The 26,677-nt window shown below is 43.9% G+C and overlaps 1 protein-coding gene and 1 pseudogene across 4 annotated transcripts in view; one reads left to right on the forward strand and one right to left on the reverse strand.

Annotated features, from left to right (window-relative positions):
• Nucleotides 1–26,677, forward strand: part of USP9X (ubiquitin specific peptidase 9 X-linked) — a 589,740-nt gene that overhangs the window by 115,883 nt on the left and 447,180 nt on the right. For all 4 annotated transcript variants that reach the window (XM_033949377.1, XM_033949378.1, XM_033949379.1 and 1 more), the window contains 3 exons: nucleotides 7,026–7,244; nucleotides 11,044–11,159; nucleotides 12,268–12,519. In XM_033949377.1, coding sequence (XP_033805268.1) covers nucleotides 7,026–7,244; nucleotides 11,044–11,159; nucleotides 12,268–12,519 — 587 coding nt within the window. The remainder of the gene's footprint in view (nucleotides 1–7,025; nucleotides 7,245–11,043; nucleotides 11,160–12,267; nucleotides 12,520–26,677) is intronic.
• LOC117363225 lies at nucleotides 7,349–7,517 on the reverse strand (annotated as a pseudogene).

The following is a 26,677-nucleotide window of genomic DNA, read 5'->3' on the forward strand; positions in this document are numbered from 1 at the left end:
TTGCTCACATGAGAAATAATTTACATGCACCTGGCCAAAAGTGGAAGTAATGGAGAAGTAGGGAATTATAGGCTGGTAAGTCTGACTTTGGTGATAAGTTAATTAATGGAAATACTTTTAAAACAGAGAATAGTGACATTTCTGGAATCCAGTGGATTACAGGACCCATGGGAATATGGATTCACTAGAGGCAGGTCTTGTTGGACAAATCTGATCAATTTCTGTGACTGGGTGACCAGAGAATTAGATAGAGTGTGCTAGATGTCATATATTTAGATTTTAGCAAAGCCTTTGACGGTGCTCCACATGGGCGTCTAATAAATGAACTGAGCACCCTTTCTAAAAGTGATGGGCTTAAAAGTGATGGGCTGGGTCAGGAACTGGTTGAGTGGAAGGTGATAGTGGAGGTCAGTGGAGATCACTGAGGAAAGGGATGTACCAGTGGTGTGCCTTAAGGTTTGGTTCTTGGGCCTGTTAACATTTTTGTAAGCAATATTGCTGAAGCACTATCAAGCAAGATTTGCCTCTTTGCAGATGATACCAAAATCTGTAATATAGTGGACACCCCTGATGGTGTGAATAGCATGAGGAAAGGATTGAAGAATGGTCTGAAATTTGGCAGCTAAGATTTAATGCTAAGAAATGCAAAGTTACAAAAACCTGAGGGAATGGTACAGTGTAGGGCAGCACACTGATCTCGGGGCTGTGGCTGGAGAGCATCCAGAAATGTGCGGTCGTGACGTCGTCACATTGACATCCACACATGCGTAGATGCCCTCCAGCCATGGGCCTAAGCCTCCTAATACCACCGATGAGGGCTGCTGCAAAAGGAAAAGAGAGGAGCAGGAGCAGCGGCACTGCTGAGAAAGAGAGGCTGACTGACTACAGGATGTGCCTCTTGCCACGAGAGGCACGTCCTGTAAGTAGCCGGTGTCGGCGCCTCTCCTTGCTGGCATTTTGGGGCACACGGTTTGTGATACACTGGTATAGTGGGTGAAAAACTTTTGTGCATGAAAGAGGAGCGGGACTTGGGTGTGACAGTATTTGATGATCTTAGGTGGCCAAAAAGGTTGAAAAGATGACAGTGAAAGCTAGAAGGATGCTTGGGTGCATAGGGAGAGGTATGACCAGTAGGAAAATGAATTTATTGAAGCCCCTGTATAAGACTCTGGTTAGACCTCATTTAGAATATTGTGTACAATTCTGGAGACTGCACTTTCAAAAAGATATAAATAGAATGGAGTCGGTCTAGAGGAAAGCTACTAAAATAATAATAATAATAACAACTTTATTTTTCTATACCGCCATAGTCATAATGACTTCTAGGCAATTTACATTGAAAGAAGGCTGGACAGTCAGCGAAGGAGAGAAATGTTACATAAGAAATAGGAGTTGCATGAGGAATTACATCAGGTTTGCCAAGGGGAAATATCATAGTGAGAAAAGGTTATCTGTTTAGGCGATGAATTTGTCAAATAGAACGGTTTTTATTGATTTTCAGAATGCGCCCTAGGTCTGCCTGGCTCTATTTATGTAGTTTCCCAGCCAGGATTGCTGTCTGCTTGCTTGGAACATGAAGGTTCTGTCCAGAAAAGATTTGTATTTGCAGCCTGTGATCTTTGGATATGTAAAGATGTTTCTGTTTCTGGTTGTTCGTGTGGGGTTGTGAAGTGTGGTAGCAGGTAGGACAGTGCTAGTCCCCAGACCTGTTTGAAATAGATACATGCAAACTTGAACAGTATTCGCGCCTCCACTGGCAACCAGTGTAATTTTTTGTAGTAGGGGCTAATATGGTGTTTTTTCCTCAGTCCGAAGATTAAGCGAACTGCAGTGTTTTGCACTATTCTTAATTTTTGTGCTGTTTTTATTTTTGGGATACTCAGGTAGTCGATGTTGCAATAATCCAGGATAGATAGGATTAGCGACTGCACCAGTAATCTAAAGGATGTTGTGTCAAAGAATTTTTTAATAGTCCTTAGTTTCCACAGCGTGTAAAAACATTTCTTCACCAGTAAGTTTGTGTGGTCAGCCATGGTTAAGTGTGTGTCTAGTGTGATATCCAATATTTTTATGGTTTTGGAGATTGGGTATTTGTGGTCATTTATTTTTAGTGATGTTCTGGTTATTTTGTCATTGGGGCTTTCCAAAAAGACTTTTGTCTTTTCTGTGTTTAGTTTCAGTTTGAAGTTGGTAATCCATTTTTCGATTTCTATCATTGTGTGAGAGAGGTTATCTATAATTTCAGTTGAGCTATCATTTAAGGGGATTAGGATTGCTATATCGTTTGCGTATATGTAATGCTTTAAGTCTAATTTTTGTAGTAGGTGACCTAAGGATGCGATGTAGATGTTGAACAGTGTAGGAGATAGTGGGGAGCCTTGGGGTACCCCCGACGGGTTTTTCCATGAGTTGGAGTAATTTCCATTGCTGGCTACTCTGTAGGATCCATTTGTTAGGCATTCTTGGAACCATTTCTTTACTTTTCCTGAGAGTCCCATTGCATCTAGGCAAAGTAGCATGATTTTGTGGTCTACTAGGTCGAATGCACTGCTAAGGTCTAGTTGCAGAATCAGGGCGCTTTTGCCTTTGCTGAAAAGATCATAGAGGTGGTTTAGTATGGAAGCTATGACGGTTTCTGTGCTGTATCCTTTCCTGAAACCTGATTGGTGTTCACTGAGGATGTTAAATTTGTCTAGGTAGTTTACTAGTTGTAAGTTGACCAATCCTTCCTGTAGTTTTGTGAATAGTGGAATGCTTGCTATGGGTCTGTAGTTGGATGTCAGTGCTGTTGAGATTTTCTGATCTTTGGGGATAGGTGTAATCAGTATGTGTCCCATATCCTTGTTTAATGTTCCATTTGTTAGGCATATGGGGGACAGATTTAAATATCAGTATGTATACTTTGGAGGAAAGGCCGGAGAGGGGCGATAAGAATATAAGAATTGTCATACTGGGACTGACCGAAGGTCCATCAAGCCCGGTATCCATAGTCCATAGTCTGTTATTGTAAGACATGGGGTAAGCCACTGCTTTCCCTGGATCGGTAGCATGGAATGTTGCTACTCTGAGTTTTGGCCAGGTACTAGTGACCTAGATTGGCCACCGTGAGAACGGGCTACTGGGCTTGATGGACCATTGGTCAGACCCAGTAAGGCTATTCTTATGTTCTTACTCTGTTTCCATCAGTGGCCTACCCAGGCCTTAAGTCTCTAGCTAGGTCCCAAGTAGTAGAACAGATTTTATGCTGCTTATCCTAGGAATAAGCAGTGGATTTCCCCAAGTCATCTCAATATTATCCTATGGACTCCTCTTTTAGAAAATTATCCAAACTTTTTAAAACCCTGCTAAGCTCACTGATTTCACCACATTCTCTGGCAACAAGTTCCAGAGTTTAATTATATCTTGTATAAAGAAATATTTTCTCTGGTTTGTTTTAATCTACTACTAAATACTTCATCGCTTACCCATCAGTCCTAGTATTTTTGGAAAGAGTAAAACTTAACTACCGTATTTTCACTCATACCGCGCACCCGTATAAAATGCGCACACGGGTATAGCGCGCGGGAAACTGTAATTTATGTAAATAAATTTTTATATACCGCGCATGCCCGCCCGACTCTCCTTTCGCCCGCCCAGACTCTCCTCTGGCCGCCCCGACTCTCCTTTCGCCTGCCCTGACTCTCCTCTCCCCCTTGAAGTCCTGTCCCCACCCTGAAAGCCTAATGCCCCTCCCCCGATGTCCGATTCACCCCCTCCCACAGGACCGCTCGCACCCCCACCCCGAAGGACCGCTCGCACTCGCTCCCGCACCTCCACCCCGAAGGACCGCTCGCACCCCCACAGCCTTCCCACCCCCTCATCATGGAGAACCTGCCTACCGTTGTCCTGCTGCTTCCTCTGTCGGCGGTCCCGCCCCTTCTCTGAGCCCTGCGTCTGCGCTGCTTCCTCTTCCGGCGGTCTCGCCCTTTCTCTGTCAGAGACCGCCGGAAGAGGAAGCAGCACAGACGCAGGGCTCAGAGAAGGGGCGGGACCGCCGGCAGAGGAAACAGCAGGACAATGGTAGGCAGCTTCTCCATGATGGGGGGGGGAGGCTGTGGGGGTGCGAGCGGTCCTTCGGGGTGCGGGTGTGAGTGCGAGCGGTCCTTCGGGGTGGGGGTGCGAGCGGTCCTGCGGGGTGAATCCGACGTAGGGGGGGAACTATGTAAAAAAAAATGTGTACAACGCGCTCACGAATATAACGCGCATGGTTATACTCGGTTTGTAAAATCGTGTATAACGTGCGCGTTATATGTGTGAAAATACGGTAAACCTTTAGTTTATATACCGTATCCTCTCCATAATTATAGAGCTTGGCATGGTTTACAAAAGTTTAATAAAGGAAGGAGTAGCATAGAGGGGTTGGATGTTGAGTCCAGGGGGGAAGAGAACATTACAATTTTGTGAAGAGCTTAGTTTTCAGGTGCTTATGGAATAATTGGAAGGAGCCCAGATTCCATAGTGGAGCAGTAAGATTTTCCAGAGCTCTGTGATTCTGAAAAAGAGAGATTTGCCCAATTTTCCCGCATAGAGGATACCTTTTAGCAAGGGGAACGATAGTTTAAGTTTTTGGTGGCCTGGTGGTGTCAGGGCTCGGAGTTCCAAGAAAGCGGGATTAGTGGAGGGAGGATGCCGTGTATGATCTTAAAAGCTAGGCAGGCGCATTTGAAATGAACTCTGGAAATTATTGGGAGCTAGTGAAGTTTGGACAGAAGTGGGGAAACGTGATCGAATTTGCATTTTGCGAAGATCAGCTTGGCTGCAGTGTTCTGAATTAGCTGAAGTCTTTGAAGACTTTTTTTAGTTAGACTTAGATGGAATTGCAATAGTCTAGTCTGGAGAGGATGATAGATTGAACAAGGACGGCGAAATGTTGTTGGCGGAAGCAGGATTTCACTTTCCTCAGCATGTGGAGGCTAAACTAGCATGATTTTACCAGGGAGTTGTGGTGGTCGTTGAAGGAAAGAGAAGAGTCGATAATGATGCCTAAGACTTTGCTAGAGAACTCGAGCTGAAGTGTGGTTCCAGAGGGTAGTGAGAAGAGGGTAGGTAGCTGTTCTAATTGTGGGCCGAGCCAGAGTAGTTTCGTTTTGGATTCGTTCAATTTCATTTGCACTGAGAGGGACCAGGATTGGAGTTTCGTTATGCAGGCTGTGATGTTCTCAGAGAGGTTGGTAAGGTTCAAGTTTGTCTCGAGAAGGACAAGGATGTCATCAGCATATGCTGAAAGGTTGGACAAGCTGGGGCTCTTTACCCTGGAAAAGCGGAGACTGAGAGGGGACATGATAGAGACTTATAAAATCATGAAAAGCATAGAGAAGGTGGAGAGGGACAGATTCTTTAGACTAGCGGGGACAACAAAAACAAGAGGTCATACAGAAAAACTGAGAGGAGACAGATTCAAAACGAATGCAAGGAAGTTCTTCTTCACTCAGCAGGTGGTGGACACCTGGAACACGCTTCCAGGAGAGGTGATAGGACAGAGTACAATACTGGGGTTCAAAAAGGGACTGGATGATTTCCTGGAGGCGAAGGGAATTGCAGGGTACAGATAGAGGGTTACTTACAGGACATTAGGCGAATAGGGTATGAACGTTTTAGGTTAGAAGCACTTACAGGCCAAGGACCTGGGGGGCCGCCGTGGGAGCGGACTGCCGGGCACGATGGACCCCTGGTCTGACCCGGCAGAGGCAATGCTTATGTTCTTATGACATATAGATATTGAAGAGAATAGGGCAGGGGTAGGGAACTCCAGTCCTCGAGAGTCGTATTCCAGTTGGGTTTTTAGGATTCCTCCAATGAATATGCATTGAAAGCAGTGCATGCAAATAGATCTCATGCATATTCATTGGGGAAATCCTGAAAACCCGACTGGAATACAGCTCTCGAGGACTTGAGTTCCTTACCCCTGGAATAGGGGATAGGGTTGATCCCTGCAGGACTCCGCAAGTCGGTTTCCAAGGAGCGGATGTGGTGCCATTTGTGATAGTATAGGAGTGGGAACATAAGAAGTTTGAAAACCACTCTAAGACTGTGGAGTCGATGCCGATCTCAGAAAGTTGATAAATTAGAATATCGTGGTGGACGACATCAAAAGCTGCAGAGAGATCGAATTGTAATAGGACAGCAAATTTATTGCGAGAATGTAATTGTTGTACTTTTGAGATTAATGAGACCAGTAGAGATTCGGTGCTGAAGTTGGTCTGAAGCTGTGTTGGTAAGGTAAGAGAATGGAGAATCTCTCTAGGTATCATGAGAGCTGGGTAGATATGATGACCTCTAGCATTTTAGTCAGGAGAGGGATATTTGCTATGGAACGGTAGTTAGATGGTAAGGAAGGGTCAGGATTGGCTTTTTTCAGTAATGGGGACAAGGCAATATGTCCCATTTCTGCGGAGAATAGCCTGATAGTAAAGTAAGTCTGGTGAGGGATGAGATGGCCTGCGCGGGAATATTCTCGTATAGGTAGGAAGGGAATGGATCCAACGTACATTTTCAGGATTTCAGTTTGAGATCTGGGGTTTGGATACGAGTTCAAAAGCAGTCCAGGATCTGTCTGCTGGGATAGGGTTAGAGACTGCTGGTGGGAAAGAGCTCCTTATGGTAGTAATCTTTTCATTGAAGAATTTTGCTAGGTCGTCTGCTGATGGGGAGGAGGGGGGAATGGTGGAATCTTTTTTAGAAGTTAAGGTGTGCCAGATGTTAAACAGTGTACTATTCTAGTTTTTGGATCTAGATATTTTGTCACCATAGAAGTTCTTCCTTGTAAATAAGCGATTCACATCTACCCCTTCCACTCCACTCAGTATTTTATAGACCTCTATCATATCACCCCTGAGCTATCTCTTCTGCAAGCTGAAGAGCATATTTTCACCATTGGATAAGAAATAGTATTTTGGGGAAAACATGTTATTTATGTGAGTTGAGAATTTATTTATTGTAATTTATGTACATGTTTCTGAGCACAGCTTTGTATTCCTTGTAAACAGAGGTGTATAATCAACAACACGCATCGACTGGTGGAGCTGTGTGTAGCCAAACTTTCCCAAGATTGGTTTCCTCTTCTTGAGCTGCTTGCTATGGCCTTAAATCCTCATTGCAAATTTCATATCTACAATGGTACTCGCCCATCAGAGACTGTTCCTGCAGGGGTGCAGCTGGGTGAAGATGAACTTTATGCCCGTCCTCCAGATCCACGATCACCAAAAGTGAGTCTTTGATGTAATTTTTATTTGAGGAATTATAGGAGCATAATCAGTTTGGTATCTGTAATTGTCTAGCCATTAGTTAACCCTTTATTTATTTTTATTTTTTTGTGTGTACCATTCCTGGAGATACCTCAATACCAGGTTGATGCATGGAGTGGATGAAGCAAGCTTCTATTTCATCTCCCTGTTCCAAAAATCAATTTAATATATCGTCTCTAGATAAGAGACATATCAGATATTATGTAAATTAATTACAGTTGAGTTACCATCTAACATACACAATTGTGTACAAATTAATTTCATTTTCTCCTAGGACAAATAGGATAGCGAGTCCTCACAGTATACATCAGTGACGTCATCAATGGAGCCTATGTGTGAAAGCTGCTTTAGCTTAGTATCTTATTAGAAGCATTGCACTGTTTTTTCCCTGATGGTGTTTCAAGCCACCTCAGTCTGCTTTTCTTTGGGAGTAGTCACTCGTGCCACCAGTGCTTGCTTCACTTTTCTCTTTTTTTTTTTTTTGTTATAAATTGCATTTTGTAAGTTTTCTCATGTCCTGTCACTTTTATGTGGTTCTTTTTTCCTGTTCAGCATCTTATATTTACCGGCTGAATTGCTTCCAAAAAACAGAGGATATTAATATACCCTGAATTAAACATGTCTTTCATACTTCCCCTATTATTAAATTTGAATGTTTACCAGTACAGGGCAAGGATAGTAATACAACCAATACTAGAATTATCTTATTGATGATAAAAGCAATTATATTTGCTTTCCTTTTGACCAGTGTCTGCTAACCTGATTAGCAGGACTGGAGGGAACTTTCTAGGTGAACTTCCCCTCCAGTAGGAAAGGATTCTCAATCTGTAGTTACAAATTAATTAGACATAAAGACTGTAATATAATTCAGTATCTGATTTATTAATAAATGATGTGAAATAAACAAGAGAGTGTTTGTGTGAGAGTGTATGTAAGTGCTTTCTCTTCTATCATTACACTTTGGTGTTGAACTTTCAGGTCTTTACTTTAGGTTTCTTTTGTATCACATCCACAATTACATTTTTGGATAACACGATAGCAGAACAGAAGAGCTAACTGTTAGAAAAAAAACTCACTGCACTTCTTTTCATTACAGAATTAATTTCTACACATTTTCCTCGCTAACATTACAAAGCTCATATTTTATTGTATTTTACAACCATAAATCTCAATTGTCTTTACTTTTATAAGTTTTCATGCTAATTTGGCTTATTGTCCTAAATCATACTAGCATAATCCTTATTTAATTCTTTGGTAAGAAATGTCTTTTTAAATTGGTTCAATATTTTTATTTCCTTAAATCATCACAACTACATAACAAGATTATTTTGTATCTTAATTCTTAATCTGTCATCTACTAACAAGTGTGTGGCACAGTGGTTAAAGTTACAGCCTCAGCACCCTGGGGTTGTGGGTTCAAATCCACGCTGCACCTTGTGACCCTGGGCAAGACACTTAATCCCCCCCATTGCCCTAGGAACATTAGATAGATTGCGAGCCCACCGGGACAGGCAGGGAGAAATGCTTGAGTACCTGAATAAATTCATGTAAACCTTTCTGAGCTCCCTTGGGAGAACGGTATAGAAAATTACTTTAAGCTTTTAACACTAGATGGCAGTAGTAGTCTTCACAGTATTTTCTATTCTTGTTTTTCATATTGTTGTTCTGATCTATATGAAACATCCTGTTTTTCACTACTCACTTATCTGTTGAGCATTTTGGGGAAATATCTTTTAACACCTGGACCTTGTTTCCCTTTTAGCCAACAATCCTAGCCATATTTTATGAAACCTTTACTGTACTTGTTTTCTATGTCGTTCTCACCATAGAGCTCAGAACTTCTGTAAAATCTGTTTTTATAGAGACTACAGTTAGGCCTTTCCTCATAACTGACCCTAAATTTCATTATCCCCAGAATTACAAAAAAATCATGTGATTATTATGTTATTTCTTGTTCATGGCCTTGTGCAGCTTCTGTAACTCTATTTTTCCAGCATCACTAAAACAATATCAATTTAATTCAACAGCCTTTTACATCCTATAGTATAGGCTCAGGTGTGATAAAGGTGTGCCAAATTTATTCCCTCGCTCCATTATTCATATTTTCTTATAATCTCATTTTTCCCATATAATTTTAAAATTTTACAAGGTTTCTGCCTTCATGTTACTATCTCACACTTCTAATAATATAAAAAATAAATGCCACCATCTCACACTTCACCATTCCAGTGCAATTCTCCATTTTCAGCATGTTTTGCCTTACTGATACTCGCACATTTGTAATCTCATAAAGCGTCATCACTTCACACCAGAAACCCTGAGAGTCAGTTTTTGTACTTGATGTTTTGAGAGACAGAGATCTCTCAACCATCTGTTTAAATTGTATTGCTCGGTAATGGTACTGTGTGCTATTTAAGTGGAGATCACATTTGATCTAAAGGAGCTGAAGGGATCTCTCAACCATCTGTTTAAATTGTATTGCTCGGTAATGGTACTGTGTGCTATTTAAGTGGAGATCACATTTGATCTAAAGGAGCTGAAGGGAGAGCTAACAGTTTCTCATGTAATGCCACTTCACTGGTGTGTGCCAATGACATTTCCCTAACAGATTCCTCTAGTCCAGGACTACTCATTTCCAGTCCTCTAGGTCCACAGGCAGGCCAGGTTTTCAGGATATCTACAATGAATATGCATGAGAGAAATTTGCTATCATGGAGGCAGTACATAAAGATCTCTCATATGCATATTATTGTGGATATTCTGAAAACCTGGCCTGCATGTGGACTTCAAGGACTAGAATTGAGTAGCCCTTCTCTAGTCCCAGAGTCCTTTCTCCTCCCACAAACACAGAACCCCAATAAACAGGCATATTCCCTGGTGCGACTCCTCTTTAATACTAATCTTCCTACTCTGCTCTTCCATTCACCTTACTTGGGGGCTTAAAGGTCCACAGTTGCACAGACCAACAAACTAGTATGCCTCCATTCTTCTTCTGTCCTTTAGATAGATGCCACAGTGCAGCAGCTGGCTATCTGTATACACTGTATTTTCCACTTTGAATCCTGTTAACAATGTATTGTATATATTTTAATATAAACCAAGATACCATTTCCCCTAAATTCCGCCTGATTTTGATTGAAAGCAGAATTCACAGGCTGGCTTGTTATTATAAGACAAAGAGAGTACTTCCTCCCAACTGGAAATACGAATCATCCACGGCATCTGCTCTGGTTGCATAAGATTCATCATTTGTGAATAAAAAAAAAAAATACCTCCTCAGTTTATGTTCTTATCCATCCACCCACCCACCCTCCTTCCCAGTGGAGTCCCTCCTCTGCCCGCATTGGCAGTTCCCTGCTGTCAGCCTCTTCCCCCCCCCTCGATCTGACAATTTCCTCCTTCATCCCCCACCCCAAAGAGGCACAACCCACCCTCCTCCTGGGCCCAGTGGTAGGACCCCTAGGCGTACCGGGGCTTGGGGTAGAAGTGATTTTCACTTGTTCCTTCCTGTGCTCTTTCAGGGCTGAAAAGTGGTTGCCAAGACTTCCAGTGGCAGTCCTTGAACAGACAGCCTGCTAGCTTCCCTCCCTGTTGCAGTCAGATTTTTGACTTCTTGTCTGGAACTATCCCAGATTCTCACCTCCCCCCAAAAAAGTGGTCTTTGGTGGCTGCTAGAGAGTCCTTAGTTCCACTCTATAATGTTTTATATTGTTGTTACTGAACTATTTACTGGTGTGTGTATTTTTTTTTTTTTTTTTAGGGTTGGCTTGTAGATCTCATCAACAAATTTGGCACATTAAATGGGTTTCAGATCCTGCACGATCGCTTTATGAGTGGCTCAGCACTGAATGTTCAAATAATAGCAGCACTCATCAAGTATGATCTTTTATTTTATTACTATTTTTTTCTGATTCAGTACAAGCAGTCCCCTAGTTAAGAACGAGTTAACGTTTTTAAAACTGTTAAGTTGGGTTTGTATGTAACTCAGAACTTGAAGATTTTAAGATTCTTTCTACAGTACTTACCTCTGCTCCCAGCTGACAAAAGGGCCACCTGTCCCTTCCAGTGTTCCCTCTAAGGCAGTGGTCTCCAACTCAAACCCTTTGCAGGGCCACATTTTGGATTTGTCAGTACTTGGAGGGCCTCAGAAAACATAGTTAATGTTTTATTAAAGAAACGATAATTCTGCATGAGGTAACTCTTTATAGTTTATAAATCTTTCCTTTTGGCTAAGTCTTAATAATAATATTGTACTTTATAGCTAAAGAGTCATATGATCAAGAAACTGTTTTATTTTACTTTTGTGATTATGATAAACATACCGAGGGCCTCAAAACAGTACCTGGCGGGTCGCATGTGGCCCCCAAGCCGCGAGTTTGAGACCACTGCTCTAAGGTATAGCATGCACAACCACACATTGTTCTTAATATGACCATGCTTCATTCCTGAATCTGCTGCAGGAGAAGTGTAGGAGTCTATGCCACTGGAAATACTGCTCAGTGAAGTCAAATGAAACCATGACTGCTTTCTTAAGTATGAGTCGTACTTAAGTTGGGTGTTTGTAATTTGGGGACTGCCTGTACTTTGTTATAAATTATATTAAAAAAACCCACTTACAAAGTAGCAGTCTGTTCTATCCTTGTCTTGTTCCTTTTGCTCTCAGTGCTTCTTGGCCAGGGATTTGATCTGGTCAAATCTTAGAATGCCTAAAATACCTAAAATACATTTCCAATTTGATGGATGATTCAGGTTATAAAAATACATCCAGATTTGTATGAAGGACTGAAGGCCATGGAAAGTCTTTCCAGATTGGTCCTTGAATATTTTGCTGGCACAAAATTAGTTACCGTCATATGGTAAATGCTGTATTGTATCTTTACACTTTATTACCATCATTCCAGACATTGTCTGCTAAAGATCATTTACCTAGTTACCTGGAAATAGTACATTACAGTAATATCCTTTTCTGTTTACTCATTTGCAGACCATTTGGCCAATGCTATGATTTTTTAACACTGCACACAGTGAAGAAGTACTTCCTTCCAATTATAGAAATGGTTCCACAGTTTCTAGAGAATTTAACTGATGATGAACTGAAAAAAGAAGCAAAGAATGAAGCCAAAAATGATGCTCTTTCTATGATAATCAAATCTCTGAAGAACTTAGCTTCCAGAGTCCCAGGGCAAGAAGAAACTGTTAAGAACTTAGAAATATTCAGATTAAAAATGATTCTTAGGTAAGTTGTTACTTTTCTTAAGAGCACAATGTTTAGTCTATCTCAATAAAGCACTGCAGGAAAAAAAAGCAATGATGATGCACACACAAATTAAAAATAAACAGAACAATACATTCAGTTAAGAAATTATCAGACACCATTAAGAAATTAATTAACGTGGTAGTCCAGAATAACTTCAGCTGGTGACAAGTACCAAGCAAGAAGGCAACTGTGGAGGTAGGCTAATAAAAACCGAGTTTAGCAAGTAATTAGTCAGAAGTGTGTAGACCAGAGCTTCCTGTAGGGGTCGCAACATAGGTGGGCTCTCCGTAGGTATATCACTGCACCTCCAGAGGTCACATGGTTTTATTTGGCTGTAATCAGTGGGGTCAAAGCCACAAAAAGATTGGAAATTACTTTCCTAGGGAATTTGAAGTTTTCATTTCATTTTTGGGTTTTTTTTTTTCTTTTTTGCATTTCATTATGTATTTCTGTGGCTTTGCATGCAATGTACTGTGAACAGCTAGAAGAGAATTGCACATTCATAAATGCTATAGATTTCTATACTATTATCTGTTACGCCTCTTCCGAATTCAGTACGCTAGGTGTTCAATCCCTTCCCATAATCTGGGAGTTTCAGAAATCCAAACATGTTTCTGAGTATGCTCCTCCTACCTCAGAGAGTTAGAGCCCCCTACAGTTTCAGTTTCTGCAAGCAATCCATGCAGAAGTCTTCTGCTCTGCATCTTTTTCTTTTTTGCTTAAGATTTATGGTCTTTTGTGGCTTTAGTGCCATGAGGTCCCTTTATGGAGGTCCTCTGTCGGTGGAAAGGATGTAGACCGCCGAGCTGGACTGCTGTTTCACAGAGAAACTTCGATGGACCTATGGAGCCAGCCCTGCTGTGTGCGACACTTCTTGGACTCTGGGTCCATTCCCCTGGGAGTTTGCTTGCTCACTGACTTTGTCAAGGGTTTAAGCATAGGATATATGTGTCTTGAGTAAAAGTCCCTCCAGGTTTCAGGGCACAGGCTGCGTTTCCTGCTCCCTGCCGCATGAAGTGGTTTCATGGGGACAGAGGTTACAGAGTCTATTCAACTGGCAGTCCAAAGATCTTCAAATTTAGTCCTTTGCAGCAGTTTCTGATGCAGAAAATCTCTTCTTCCATTCAGCTGCAGTATAACAAAGCTGACAGGCAGGCACTGCACAGACTGTAAGCACACCTCCATTATTTCCTGTGGGAACTTCGGGGGTGGTCTGTGGAACATGGTAAGACTCATTTTTCAGAGTTTCTAAGGGTAAGGTCCAGGTCTCCCACTCCCCAAACTGCAATTTTTTACTTTCGGAATTTCTTTATTTTTGCTATTTTGGTGCAAATTTGCTGGCAGCGGCCATCTTGGATTCGGTTATTAGAAAAATAATAGAAAAGTTGCAGAAGGAAAGGATAATGAAATTCTTAGAAAATAATGGATTACAGGATCTGAGGTAACATGGTTTTACTAAAGGTAAATCGTGCCAAATGAATCTGATCAAATTCTTTGACTGGGTGACCAGAGAATTGGATCAAGGACATGCGCTAGATGTAATTTACTTAGATTTCTGCAAAGCCTTTGACACAGTTCCTCATAGGAGGCTCTTGAATAAACTCCATGGGCTAAAGTTAGGGCCCAAAGTGATAAACTGGATTAGAAACTGGTTGATGGCAGACACCAGAGGTTTGATAGTTAATGGAATTCGCTCGGAGGAGGAAAAAGTGACTAGTGGAATACCTTAAGTATTGGTGTTGGTCCGATTCTGTTAAATATGTCTGAGTGATATTGTTTAAGGGTTAGAAGGTAAGGTTGGTCTCTGCGGATGATAAGATTTGTAGCAGAGTGGATATCCCGGAGGGAGTGGAAAACATGAAGGATTTGCAAAAGTTAGAAGAATGGTCTAACGTCTGGCAACTAAATTCATTGTGAAGAAGTGCAGAGTGATGCATTTGGGGGATAGAAATCTGAGGAAACAGTATGAGCTGGGAGGTGAGAGGCTGATAAGCACAGATAGAGAGGGGGGTGATTGTGTCTGAGGATCTAAAAGTTCCTCTCTTCCTTCCTTCTTTCCCATTTACATGGATTTATTCAGGTACTCAAGCACTTTTCCCTGTCTGTTCCAGGCAGTGGCTGTAGCCAGAAGGATGCTAGGCTGTATAGAAAGAGGAATAACCATCTGACATCCTAGCTCTCTAACCCTCTTCTTTCCTCCGTTCTTCATCTAACCCTTTCCCTGGAGTTCCTTTCTCATTACAATCCCTGTAAACCATGCCGAGCTCTATGACCATGGAGATGGCGCGGTATACAAACCTAAGGTTTAGTTTAGTTTAGTTGATGCCCCAATATAGTTTATTGGTGAGACCACACTTGGTGTATTTCATCAAGAAAGGTATTACAACCAGAACGAAGGAAGTTATCTTGCCGTTGTATCGGGCGATGGTGCGCCCACATCAGGAGTACTGCGTCCAATACTGGTCGCCGTACCTTAAGGACATGGCGATACTCGAGAGGGTTCAGAAAAGAGCGACGAGATTGATAAAAGGTATGGAAAACCTTTCCTATGCTGAAAGATTGGAGAAACTGGGGCTCTTTTCCCTGGAAAAGCGGAGGCTTAAAGGGGACATGATAGAGGCTTACAAGATCATGAAGGGCATAAAGAAAGTGGAGAGGGACAGATTCTTCAAACCTTCAAAGACTACAAGAACGAGAGGGCATTCGGATAAATTAAAAGGGGACAAATTCAGAACCAATGCTAGGAAGTTCTTCACCCAGAGGGTGGTGGACACCTGGAATGCGCTTCCAGAGAGTGTGGTAGGACAGAGTATGGTATTGGGTTTCAAGAAAGGATTAGATATTTTCATGAAGGAAAAGGGGATTGAAGGGTATAGATAGAGGATTACTATACAGGTCCTGGACCTGATGGGCCGCCGCGTGAGCGGGCTGCTGGGCATGATGGACCTCTGGTCTGACCCAGCAGAGGCATTACTTATGTTCTTCTGTATTGTGTTCAATTTTGGAGGCCATATCTGGTGAAGGTTTTAAAAAGACTTGAAGCAGCCTAGAGGAAGGCGACGGATATGGTAAGGGGTTTGAACCAAAAGAAGTACAAGAAGAGACTTGAAGACCTAAACATGTATATTCTAGAGCAGTGGTCCCCCAACCCTGTCCTGGAGGACCACCAGGCCAATGAATATGCATGGAGCATATTTGCATGCCTGTCACCTCCATTATTCCAGGACAAGCAGGCAGCATATTCTCACACATGGGTGACGTCACCGACGGAGCCTCGGTATGGACACTTAAAAAGTGCATCGCCACTTTAAGTCTTTAGAAAGTTAATGATAGCCCGCACCGCGCATGCGCGAGTGTCTTCCCGCCTGAGTTTTAGTTTCTGCGGAGCTAAGAACAGCGTTTTTCAATGGCTGATTAAATTTTTTTCTATGCCTTCCCGCTCTCGTGCTTTGTGACTTTTTAGTCATTTCTTTTTTATATGATTATTATTTTTCTTCATTTAAAAACAAAAACAACAAAAAACTTTTCCTTCCAATTTTCTTGCATCGCATTGGTGGGTCTTTGGCCCGGCAGGGCTTCTTCGTCCACCTTGGCCACTGGTTTCAATTTGGCTGAGGCAGTGTTCCCACTGATGTCATGCCTGCTGAAGGGATTTAAAAAGTGCGGTCGCAGTGCTCAGTCTATTTCTATGACTGACTATCATCGCTGGTATCTTCAGTGTTTGGGACCCGAGCACTGCCCGGAAACCTGTTTCTGCTGCTCTTCCTTGCAGAAAAGAACTCTAAAGAAGCGTCATCTTCAGCAGCAAAAACTGTTCGGTGTCACTATGGAGGGGGAGCTGACATCGTCACTGGCATCGACCATATTGACCAAGACACCATAAGCATCGCCACCAGGAGATCCACTGATGCTGACTCTGGTGTCACAGTACACCATTCCTCTTGGTAAGCTGGCTAAGAAGCCTTCCCCTACCCGCTCCAGGATGCAGATCAAAGCTGCATTGAGCCAAGTTATGGTGACCTCACATATATCCCGTAAGTGCACAGGCCCCATTACAGTGAGTGCCTCTACATCGGCATCTTCCTCACCTGACCGTGTAGCGGCACCAGTAGTATCGGCAAAAAAGCCAAAGGTACTAGTGCTCTCCCTAAAGCAAAAAATTGCTTGCTTAGGGAAGAATTGGGGGAGCATTTCCAATTGTTGGTGCCGACTCGGCTCATGCCACTGTCAACATCGATTCTTACGATGCAGGTCCAGTCTCGGCAGCAGCTTATGACACCAACACCTGTCATGGATGCTCCAATGGTGTGGACACCTTTGATACGGGCATTGACCTGTCTACCATCAAGGCACCATTCTTTCTCATCTCAAATTTCCAGAAAGATTACTCCAGTGAGGTCAGGTAAAGTCTCACGTAAGTCTAAGCACTTCGAGACTTCGACTCTGAGCCATCGGTACTGACATTGATCATCTTCCTTGTTACAAGAGTCTGACTTGTTGGAAGATTTGGAACAGAAGCCACCATCCACTGCTGAGGAGGACTTCAGCTTCAGGGTCACCACGCCACTCTCCCACTAGAGCCTCTTCTCCTTCTGGAAAAGTGTTAATTTCCAAATTTCTCCGCCAAATGGGAACATATCTTGACATTTCTTTGGCAGCGGACTGTAAATATAGCAAAGAATATTTAGAGATGTTGAAGTTGCCACTCCATGCCATCTTGAGAGAAACTTTCTACAAGAACTTTGAAACTCCACTTTCCATTCTGGTGGCTCCTAACAAACTAGAGTCACTTTATAAGGTGCTGGCACTTCCAGGTTTTTTATTTTTTAATTAATTTTGAAAAATATCACAAGTAATACACTTGTTACAGAAATACAGAAAATGAAAAAACATCAAAAGGAAACAAAATTATAAATGTGGCGTTTCAGTTATTATCCTTCTTAGACCTCTATAAAGGAGAGGGAGATCTATAATTCCATGGAGAGAAAAATAAACAAACAATCTATTATTACATTACATTACATTACTGGCTTATATTCCGCCTGTACCTTTCAGTTCTAAGCGGATTACATCAGAACGATAACTGGACATTTCCAGGAAGAGAAATACAAATTACAATTAAGGCGTAAGGTCTAAAGCAATTTTGATGAGTGGGTTCTAAGAGGGGGAGAGAGGGGGAAAGGAAGGGATTAGGACATTTGGGTGAATTTCTTGAATAGTAGGGTCTTGATTTCTTTGCGGAAAGCCTTATTAGGAAAGCTGATTACGCTAAACAGCCCCAATTATTACTTCCAGCAGTTCTAATACATTATTTATCTCTAGAGATCTTTTTAAGGTCCAGAAAGGCTCTCAATTGTGATAGTAAAAAGAAAGTGTACTTAATTCCCAGGTAACGAATCAAACATTTACAAGAATATGCCAATAAAAAAGAAGCTCCCAAACTTTTTGTCTCATCACGCATAGCCAGGAATTCTTTTCTACGATCCTGTGTTATCTTGGATACATCAGGATAAATCCAAACTCTTTGTCCTGAGAAGTCTTGATGTAAATTCCGGAAGTAAAGTTTCATTATAAGGTTTAAATCTTGTTCAAACACTAAGGAGACTAATAGCGTCCCCCTTTCTTTAATGTCAGCAAAAGATTCTTCCAACATTACCGTCAAATTTTCTTCCACCACCAAATTCCCTCCCTCAGCAGGTTTAGTCGCAACACTAGGAATATAGTATATTTTGTTTATAGGAGGAATAGCTTGTTGAGGGATATTAAGAATTTCAATTAGGTGTTTTTTAAAGTAGTCAAGGGGACTTAAAGCCGGTGATTTAGAAAAATTTAATATCCGTAGATTTAGCCTCCTATTAAAATTCTCGAATTGTTCCAATTTTGAATGAACATAAGTCTTATCTTTATCCAACGTTGAAGTTATTTCCTTTAAATCTTTAACTTATCCCAGGACAAGCAGGCAGGTATTCTCACTAGTGGGTGATGTCATCCGACAGAGGCCCGATACGGACGTCTCACAAGCATGTCTTGCTTGCAGAAACTCAGAAGTTTCGAGATGTCCGCACCGCGCATGCGCCAGTGCCTTCCCGCCTGATGGTCCGGGCGTGTCTCCTCAGTTCTTTTTCTTCCGCGGAGCTGAGAAGTTCAACTTCAAGTCTGCGCCCATTGAATCTGTTTTTTGCCTTCTTTATTGCTGTGGGTTGGGTTTTTTTGGCTCTCCCGTGCGTTTGTTTCTTTCTTTGATTTCTTTAAAAAAAAAAATAAAAAAATTTTTCATCCGACACCGGGTCGGCCGCGTGGCTGGGGCCCCACGCCTTCGATCTTGCGGCGGAGCTTTTCCGGCCTATGTCCCGGCCGATAACCGGTTTTAAAAAGTGTAGCAAGTGCCAGCGCGCGATTTCGCTCACTGACCCGCATCGACGCTGCCTCCAGTGTCTGGGTCCGGATCACTTTCCGAAATCATGCTGGCCTTGCTCCATTTTGATGGCGCGAGCGTTTAAGCGCCGCTGCCTGCTGTGGGAGTCCATGTTCAAGATGGAAGCTTCGTTGGATTTTACAGCTTCGACATCGACTGGTGCTTCGACTTCGTCGACAAAGCCCTCTGCCTCCCCGGATGCTTCGGGCCTTCTGAAACCGGCCTCGTTCTCATCCTCGGCGCCGGTGCCTTCTTCTGTCTCCTCAGAACAGGTACCGACCCCCATGGTTCCACCGGTGGTGCTTAAAGTGCCGAAGGCTGGCAAGCAGAAGCACGCTGCACCGAAAGAGCGCTGAGACCGTGCGGAAGGGCCCCCGTTTGGTGCGGATCCCTCCTTATCGGCTTCGTTGAAGTCCCTTCTGGAGGCTCAGTTTGTGGAACTCATGCACACCATGGGTCCCCGGCTGATTGCCTCGATCCAGGGTGACCTCCTGGTTCCGGTCCCGAGGGGCGGGCCGCCCCCTCCCCCTCCTCCGCGCCGCTCGACCTCGTTGCTCGGCGTGGAGGAGCGGCGGGCGGTGTCCGGCTCATTGAGGTGGTCCTTGGTTAGTGACATGCCTCCCTTGGAGCCGATTCCATCGAAGAAGGCCCCTCTTGGAGAGATGCCTCCCTTGGAACCGATTCTCTCGAGAAAAGCCTCCCTTAGTGAACTGCCTCCTTTGGAGCCTATTACTCCACCCCATGACACAGTATGGCGTCCACCTTCGAGGCCTCCCAGTCCTGGGCATAGCAGGGGGCAGGACGAGTTCTTCCGGACCCCCTATCAAACCTGGGCGGCTTCTGGGGAGGCACCGACTCTTCCACCTCTTCGATCGACTGCCTCGAGTCCTATCTGCTCCTTGGAGGCTTCTGGGGACCAGTATTCTCACAGGCGGGCTCGATCCACGTCCAGACATCGTGAGGGGCATCGATCCAGACATTCCTCGAGGCATTCCTCTCGACACTCGACAGTCTCGCCTCAGAAGAAATTGCCCCGGATGGGATATTCTGCTTCGGCTGGGTCTCCTCCTCCGGGCCCGGAGTTCGCGGACCCTGAGGTTTTTTATTCGCCCTGTTGTTCACAGGCCTTGGTGGAGCCTGAAGCCTCGACTTCGTCGAGTCCTTCTCGAAGACCGGCGCTGGCGGACCAGCTATCCTTTTCCTCATTTCTAAGACAAATGGCGGATGACATGGACATTACTCTCGATGCAGGGTTTCGATACTCGAAGGAATATCTCGATACCTGCCTGCATGTCCTGGGATAAAGCAATGTTACTTAACATAACAGTTGTTATCCAGGGACAGCAGGCAGCTATTCTCACGTCCCACCCACCTCCCCTGGGTTGGCTTCTCTGCTAGCTACCTGAACTGAGGAGACACGCCCGGACCATCGGGCGGGAAGGCACTGGCGCATGCGCGGTGCAGGCATCTCGAAACTTCTGAGTTTCTTCAAGCAAGACATGCTTGTGAGAAGTCCGTATCGGGGCTCTGTCGGATGACATCACCCACTAGTGAGAATAGCTGCCTGCTGTCCCTGGATAACAACTGTTACGGTAAGTAACATTGCTTTCAGTTTTAACACAGGCTATTTGTTCAATAGATTCATGTTTGTTCTGTTCAATGATTTTAGTCAAGTTATCAACTTTTCCTGAGAGATTAAGTACCTCTGTTGAAGATTCAGTCATCTTACTATGGAGACTCTGCAAGGCCTGCCAAATGATCTCCAGTGTCACCACCGGAGGAGTCTGGAACAGCGGCAAGCTTGCTGGGACTCCCAAAGTCGATAGCTCGGCTGTCTTTCCCACGGGTGCTCCTTCCTCCAAACTCAGGTCCTGTTTGCGACTTCCGCCCCCAGAACCCCTGTCGGGGTAACCCGTGCCGATGTCGGACACGGCGGTGTGCTGGATACCGGAGGGGACAGCGATACTTCTTGCCCTAAGAAGCTTGTCGCTCCATCGTCCAAACTTTCAGCAGGACCCTCTTCTCTTGGTTCCGGGGTTGTGAGCTGGCTCAAAAACCTCTCGAGGGTTTGTTGCTGCACCGGCGTGGAGGTTCTGAGTTGGGAGGATACCGTTCTCAAACCCCTTTCCTTTTAGTATGCAGCATTAGGAGAGAAAATCTCTGTAGGGGGAACCACAATGTAGAAGAACAACAAGTTATTAGCCGGCCCCGCAGGAGAGGTAAGAAACACCAGAACTAACATGCAGCCATCTTGGATCTCCCTCCCTTCTTGACACTTCCAGGTTTTGACAAACCACAACTTCCTCATGAGTCCCTTGTGGTGGAATCTACTTTGAAAAAGTTTTCTGGCAGGGAGGGCAGGACAATGGATAAGTTTGGCAGACGCCTTTAAGCAGAATGCAATACTAGCAAACCGAGCAGGAAATTATAATTTCTACATCTGCTATCTGAAACACCTAGTCAAACAGTTTTCAGTATTTCAAAAATATATTCCTACAAGCAAGACCAAACATTTTCAGAATCTTGTCTCCACTGTTTTACAACTCGGAAAATATATGGTTTGTTCTACTTATGATACGTTTGAGCTCACCTCCCAGGCAGCAGCCATGTCGGTGGCTATGAGAAGTCTCGCGTGGCTGTGTGTCTCCGACCTGGATGTAAACCACCAGGACCATCTGGCAAATGCTCTTGTGTCTGGTGATGAACTTTTTGGAGACTCTACCAACACTGCCATACAGAAGCTTTCTGCCCATGAGACCAAGTGGGACACATTGGTAAAGCCTAAAAAGCCACAGGCCTCTCGACCTTTCAAGCCTGCTTCTTCTTTCCAGTGTAGATTTGCTGCTAAGGCTGCTACCCCTAATAATCCTTCACCTAGAAAGCAGATACAGCAGCCATGTCGTCAACCTAAGCAACCGGCTGCTCAACAAAAGCCCACACAGCCTTTTTGACGTGTTCCTCATGAGCATAGCCAAAGTTCCCATTCTGCAATCACTTCCTCAGCCGATAGGAGGCAGCTTCAGCATTACATCAATCATTGGGATCTCATCACCTCCGATCTCTGGGTGTTAAACATCATTCGTCAGGGTTACGTTCTTCACTTTCACACCCTCCCTTCAGATCATCCTCTGTCTTGACACGAGTGCAAACGTTCGGTGGAGACTATGATGTGGCTGCTATAGCATTTGGGTTTGATTGTCATCTTCAAGAAGAGCCAGTTGACGCTGTCACAGACTTTGGAGTATCTGGGCCTTCTCTTTGACACTGGTAGGGTTGTGTTTCTTCCCGAGCCACACAGACAGAAAATTCAGCAGCAGATCTGATATCTCCTGGATCTTCCAGCTCCCACACCCTGGCATTATCTGCAGGTACTGAGGTCCATGGCAGCCTCCTAGGAGGTAGTCTCCTGGGCCAGAGTGCACATGTTTCCAGTACAGGATTCCCGCCTCTCTCGGTGGTCTTTGTAGCGTTATCCAGCTCGCAGCAGCCTGCGCTGGTGGCTTTAGGGGGAGGGTCTCTGCTAGGACAAGCCTATTCAGATTTCAGAGTAAATCCCTCTTATGATGGATGCCAGACTGTCGAATTGAGTGCTCATTGTGGGGACCACTCGCTTCAGGGGCAGGAGACTCATCAGAGGCATTGGTCGATTGTCTAGAGCAGGGGTAGGGAACTCCGGTCCTCGAGAGCTGTATTCCAGTCAGGTTTCCAGGATTTTCCCAATGAATATGCATTGAAAGCAGTGCATGCAAATAGATCTCATACATATTCATTGGGGAAATCCTGAAAACCCGATTGGAATACGGCTCTCGAGGACCGGAGTTCCCTACCCCTGGTCTAGAGCTTTGGGTAATTCGGCTGGTGTTGCTCACTCTCCAGCACACTCTGGAAGGAAAAGCAGTGTGTGTGTTCTCAGACACCACCACTCCAGTTGGGTATGTCAGTTGTCAAGGGGGGCACAAGAGCTCCCTTGGGCCTTGAAGCTTGCATGCTGTTTTGCTGAGTGTAGTTAACATCTGTCTCTCGGAGGCGCATGTGACTGGAGTCGACAGACTGGTAGATTTTTTCAGTTGAGAAGTCCTGGACCTGGGGGAATAGTTCTTCTCATTGAAAGTGTTCTGTCTTATTGTACCAAGATTTAACAAAACTAGGTTGGTATGTTCAAAGGTGAATGGTTTTTTTTAAAATACCTCAGCCCCACCACTCCACCGCTATGTTTACTTCAAAACAGCGGGAGATTTACGTGGTAAGTCATCATAGGTATTGGTTTTCTAAATGCTGTGGCAATTTTACGATATTATTATCATTTTTGTAAACTAAAGTAATATATTTATATAAACTAAAATAGTATAGTATATGTACTTAGCTTTTACACACAGCTGGACCTGGGAGTCTGACCCGACATGTTTCGCACAAACAATGCTGTTTCAAGGGTCTCCCGAGGCCGCCGTTGTCATCCGACTCATAAGTACAACTTCTTTCACAGAAGTTTCACAGAAGTTGTACTTGTGAGTCGGATGACAACGGCGGCCTCGGGAGACCCTTGAAACAGCACTGTTTGTGCGAAACATTTCGGGTCAGACTCCCAGGTCCAGCTGTGTGTAAAAGCTAAGTACATATACTATACTATTTTAGTTTATATAAATATATTACTTTAGTTTACAAAAATGATAATAATATCGTAAAATTGCCACAGCATTTAGAAAACCAATACCTATGATGAGTTACCACGTAAATCTCCCGCTGTTTTGAAGTAAACATAGCAGTGGAGTGGTGGGGCTGAGGTATTTAAAAAAAAAACCATTCACCTTTGAACATACCAACCTAGTTTTGTTAAATCTTGTTACCATTGAAGAGGGTTGGTGTTAGAATTAATAATTAACACACTGGTATTGGACTAAAGTTGTCTTATTGTACAGCATTGGAGTCAGCCCCTGATGGACTTGTGGGCTTCAGCAGAGAACTTGATGGCCAGTCATTTCTTCAGTTGAAGAACAGAACACAGAATCTTAGGGCTGGATGCCTTGGCTCAGCTCTGGCCAGCTCATGAGTTCCTTTGTTCCCTCCATGGCCTTTGAACCGATCATCCACCGGATAGCAACACATCCTGGCCTTGTGACTCTAGTTGCTGTGGACTGGCCTTGTTGTTCGTGGTATGCAGATCTCATCCATCTTCAATGGGACAGGAAGCTCAAACTCTTTTCATTGCAACTTTTTCAGTCAGGGTCTGGTGCCTATGGCGAATCCATAGCACTTTGGTCTTACGGCATGGCTCTGGAGCGCTCAGCATTGATGAGACGGTTATTCAGATGTCATCTCAATGCTTTTGAATTCCAAGAAACCCTCTACTATGGCTTCTTATGCCAAGGGCTGGAAGGCTTTCCAATAGTGGTGTGCTAAGGTCCTAAGGGAGCCCAAGTGGGGATACCATTTCGGTGGTCCTGGCTTTTCTTCCCGAAGGTTAGGTAAGATTTAGTGATGGCCTCCCTTAAAGGCTTTTCGTGCTTCACACACACAGGGGTTCTAGTTCACTTCCTGCTCATCCCAATGTGACTAGAGGGGTGCTTCGCTTGTGACCTCCCTTATGTCATCCTTTCTCTGCATGGAATCTTACCATAGTTCTGCAGGGCCTTGTGGAAGCCCTATTCCAGCCACTGAAGGTTGCTTCTCTTCTGGATCTGACGATCAAGATTGTGTTTCTGGTTGCCATTGTGTCGACACAGCGTATTTCGGAGCATCAAACTCTTGTGCAGGGAACCGTCTCCGACTTATGGAAATATGAGTAGTTCTCCATGCTGTACCTTCCTTTCCGCTTTTCCATGTCAACCAGGAAGTTCATTCCACAGGCTCGGAGTGAAAGGATCAGATTTTATGCAAATTTGATGCCAAGAGAGTCTTGCTCTATTGTTTGATCTCTTTTTCAAGATTGCTCCGCCTTGGCATGGTAGGTCAGCATCTAAGATCTCTATTGGTTGTTGGATTCGTATGGCCATTTCTGCGACTTACGTTGCCCGCAGCATACAGTTACCAATTTTTCCTTAAGGCCCACTTGACTTGAAGTGTTGCTGCTTTGTGGGCGAGGTCTCGTGTGATTCATCTTGATGAAATTTGCAGGGTGCCTCATTGGTCTTCTCTTTGTACCTTTACCTGTTTTTCTGGATGATGTGGCAGCTCGCTATGATGCCGTTTTTGGGACCTCTGTGTTGTGGGCAGGCTCTTCTGTCCCTTCCTAGACACACTGCCATTCCTTTGGTACATCATCTAGAGTATGGAATCCGGAAGGGACGTAACAGAATGGAAGATTAGGGTGTCACCTTCTCACTTTCGATAATCTTCTTTCTGTTGGTCCCTGGAGGATTCAGTACAGCCCACCCTCTCTGTGTAAGCTCCGTTGTTCTGAATCGCCTACTTTGTTTGGTGTCTGTTATTCTCCTTACAGGCTTCTGGATCTTCCAGCCAGTAGATGAGTCCTGTGAGGTGTTCGCTCTTCTGTGAGTATGCATATTACCGAAGGCTGCTTCATGTGGGTGCTAGCTGCACACAGCAGGTTAGTTCTACATTGTTCTTCAATGTTTTTTCTGGGTTGCCTTTTGTCTGTTACTTATTTTCATGTTTTGCAGAGCAGCCCGGAACAGAAATTTATGTTACCAGGGAGGTTCCTCCATGCTCCCTTATTTTGTCATGAATTTGTTCTGGTATGTTGCTTGGCTTTGGGACTGAACTGTAGGGTGCTCTAACTCTCTCTCTGAGGTAGAATGAGCATGCTCAGAAAAGTGTTTGGATTTTTGCAACTCCCGGATTGCGGGAAGGGATTGAACACCTAGTGTACTGAATCCATAGGCTAGGTGTTCAATCCCAACCTGCAATCTGGGAGTTGCAGAAATCCACTTTCTGAGCACATGCTCCTCTCCCTTAGACTGAGAGCTAGAAACATATCCAGTTTCAATTTCTGCAAGCACGATGTAGAGGGCAGGCTCTTCTATCCCTCCCTAGCTGTTACCATTTCTTTGGTACGTCACCTAACGTATGGAATTCGGAAGGGACATAACAGAATGGAAGATTAGGTTTCTACCTTCGATAATCTTCTTTCTGTTAATCCATATTGGATTCCATACGACCTGCTCTGTCCGTATGCAGTTAGTTGTTGAATAGCCTGCCTCTTTCTGCCTCAGTTCTCATTGCAGGCTTTGAAGTCTTTCCAACCAGTTGACGGGTCCTGTGAGCAGTTTTCCACTTCTGTGAGTATGATTTACTGAAGGCTGTCTGATGTGGGTGCTCGTTGTATGCAGCAGGTTCTACATTGTTCCTCAATGATTTGCTGTATTGCCTTTGTGCCTGTTCATTACTATTTTCATATTTTGCAGAGCAGACTAGTTCAGAAATTGTTTGTGTTGTTGGGGATCTTCCCCCATACCCCTTTGTTATGGATTTGTTCAGGTATGTTACTTGGCTTTGGAACTCAACTGAAACTGGATATGTTTCTAGCTCTCAGTCTAAGGGGGGAGGAGCATGTGCTCGGAAAAATGTTGGATTTCTACAACTCCTAGATTGCGGATTGGGATTGAACACCTAGTGTATGGAATACTACAGGGACTAACAGAAGATTATTAAAGGTAGAAACCTAATCTTCCACTAGAAAATATGTCAGTTTCCAACATTTTAATTTTTATCCAAGCTGCTCCCTGGATTTGACTAGTAGTAAATTTTTATTTCAAACATTTTATT

The sequence above is a fragment of the Geotrypetes seraphini genome, chromosome 6 (genome assembly GCF_902459505.1).
Source record: "Geotrypetes seraphini chromosome 6, aGeoSer1.1, whole genome shotgun sequence".
NCBI lineage: Eukaryota > Metazoa > Chordata > Amphibia > Gymnophiona > Dermophiidae > Geotrypetes > Geotrypetes seraphini.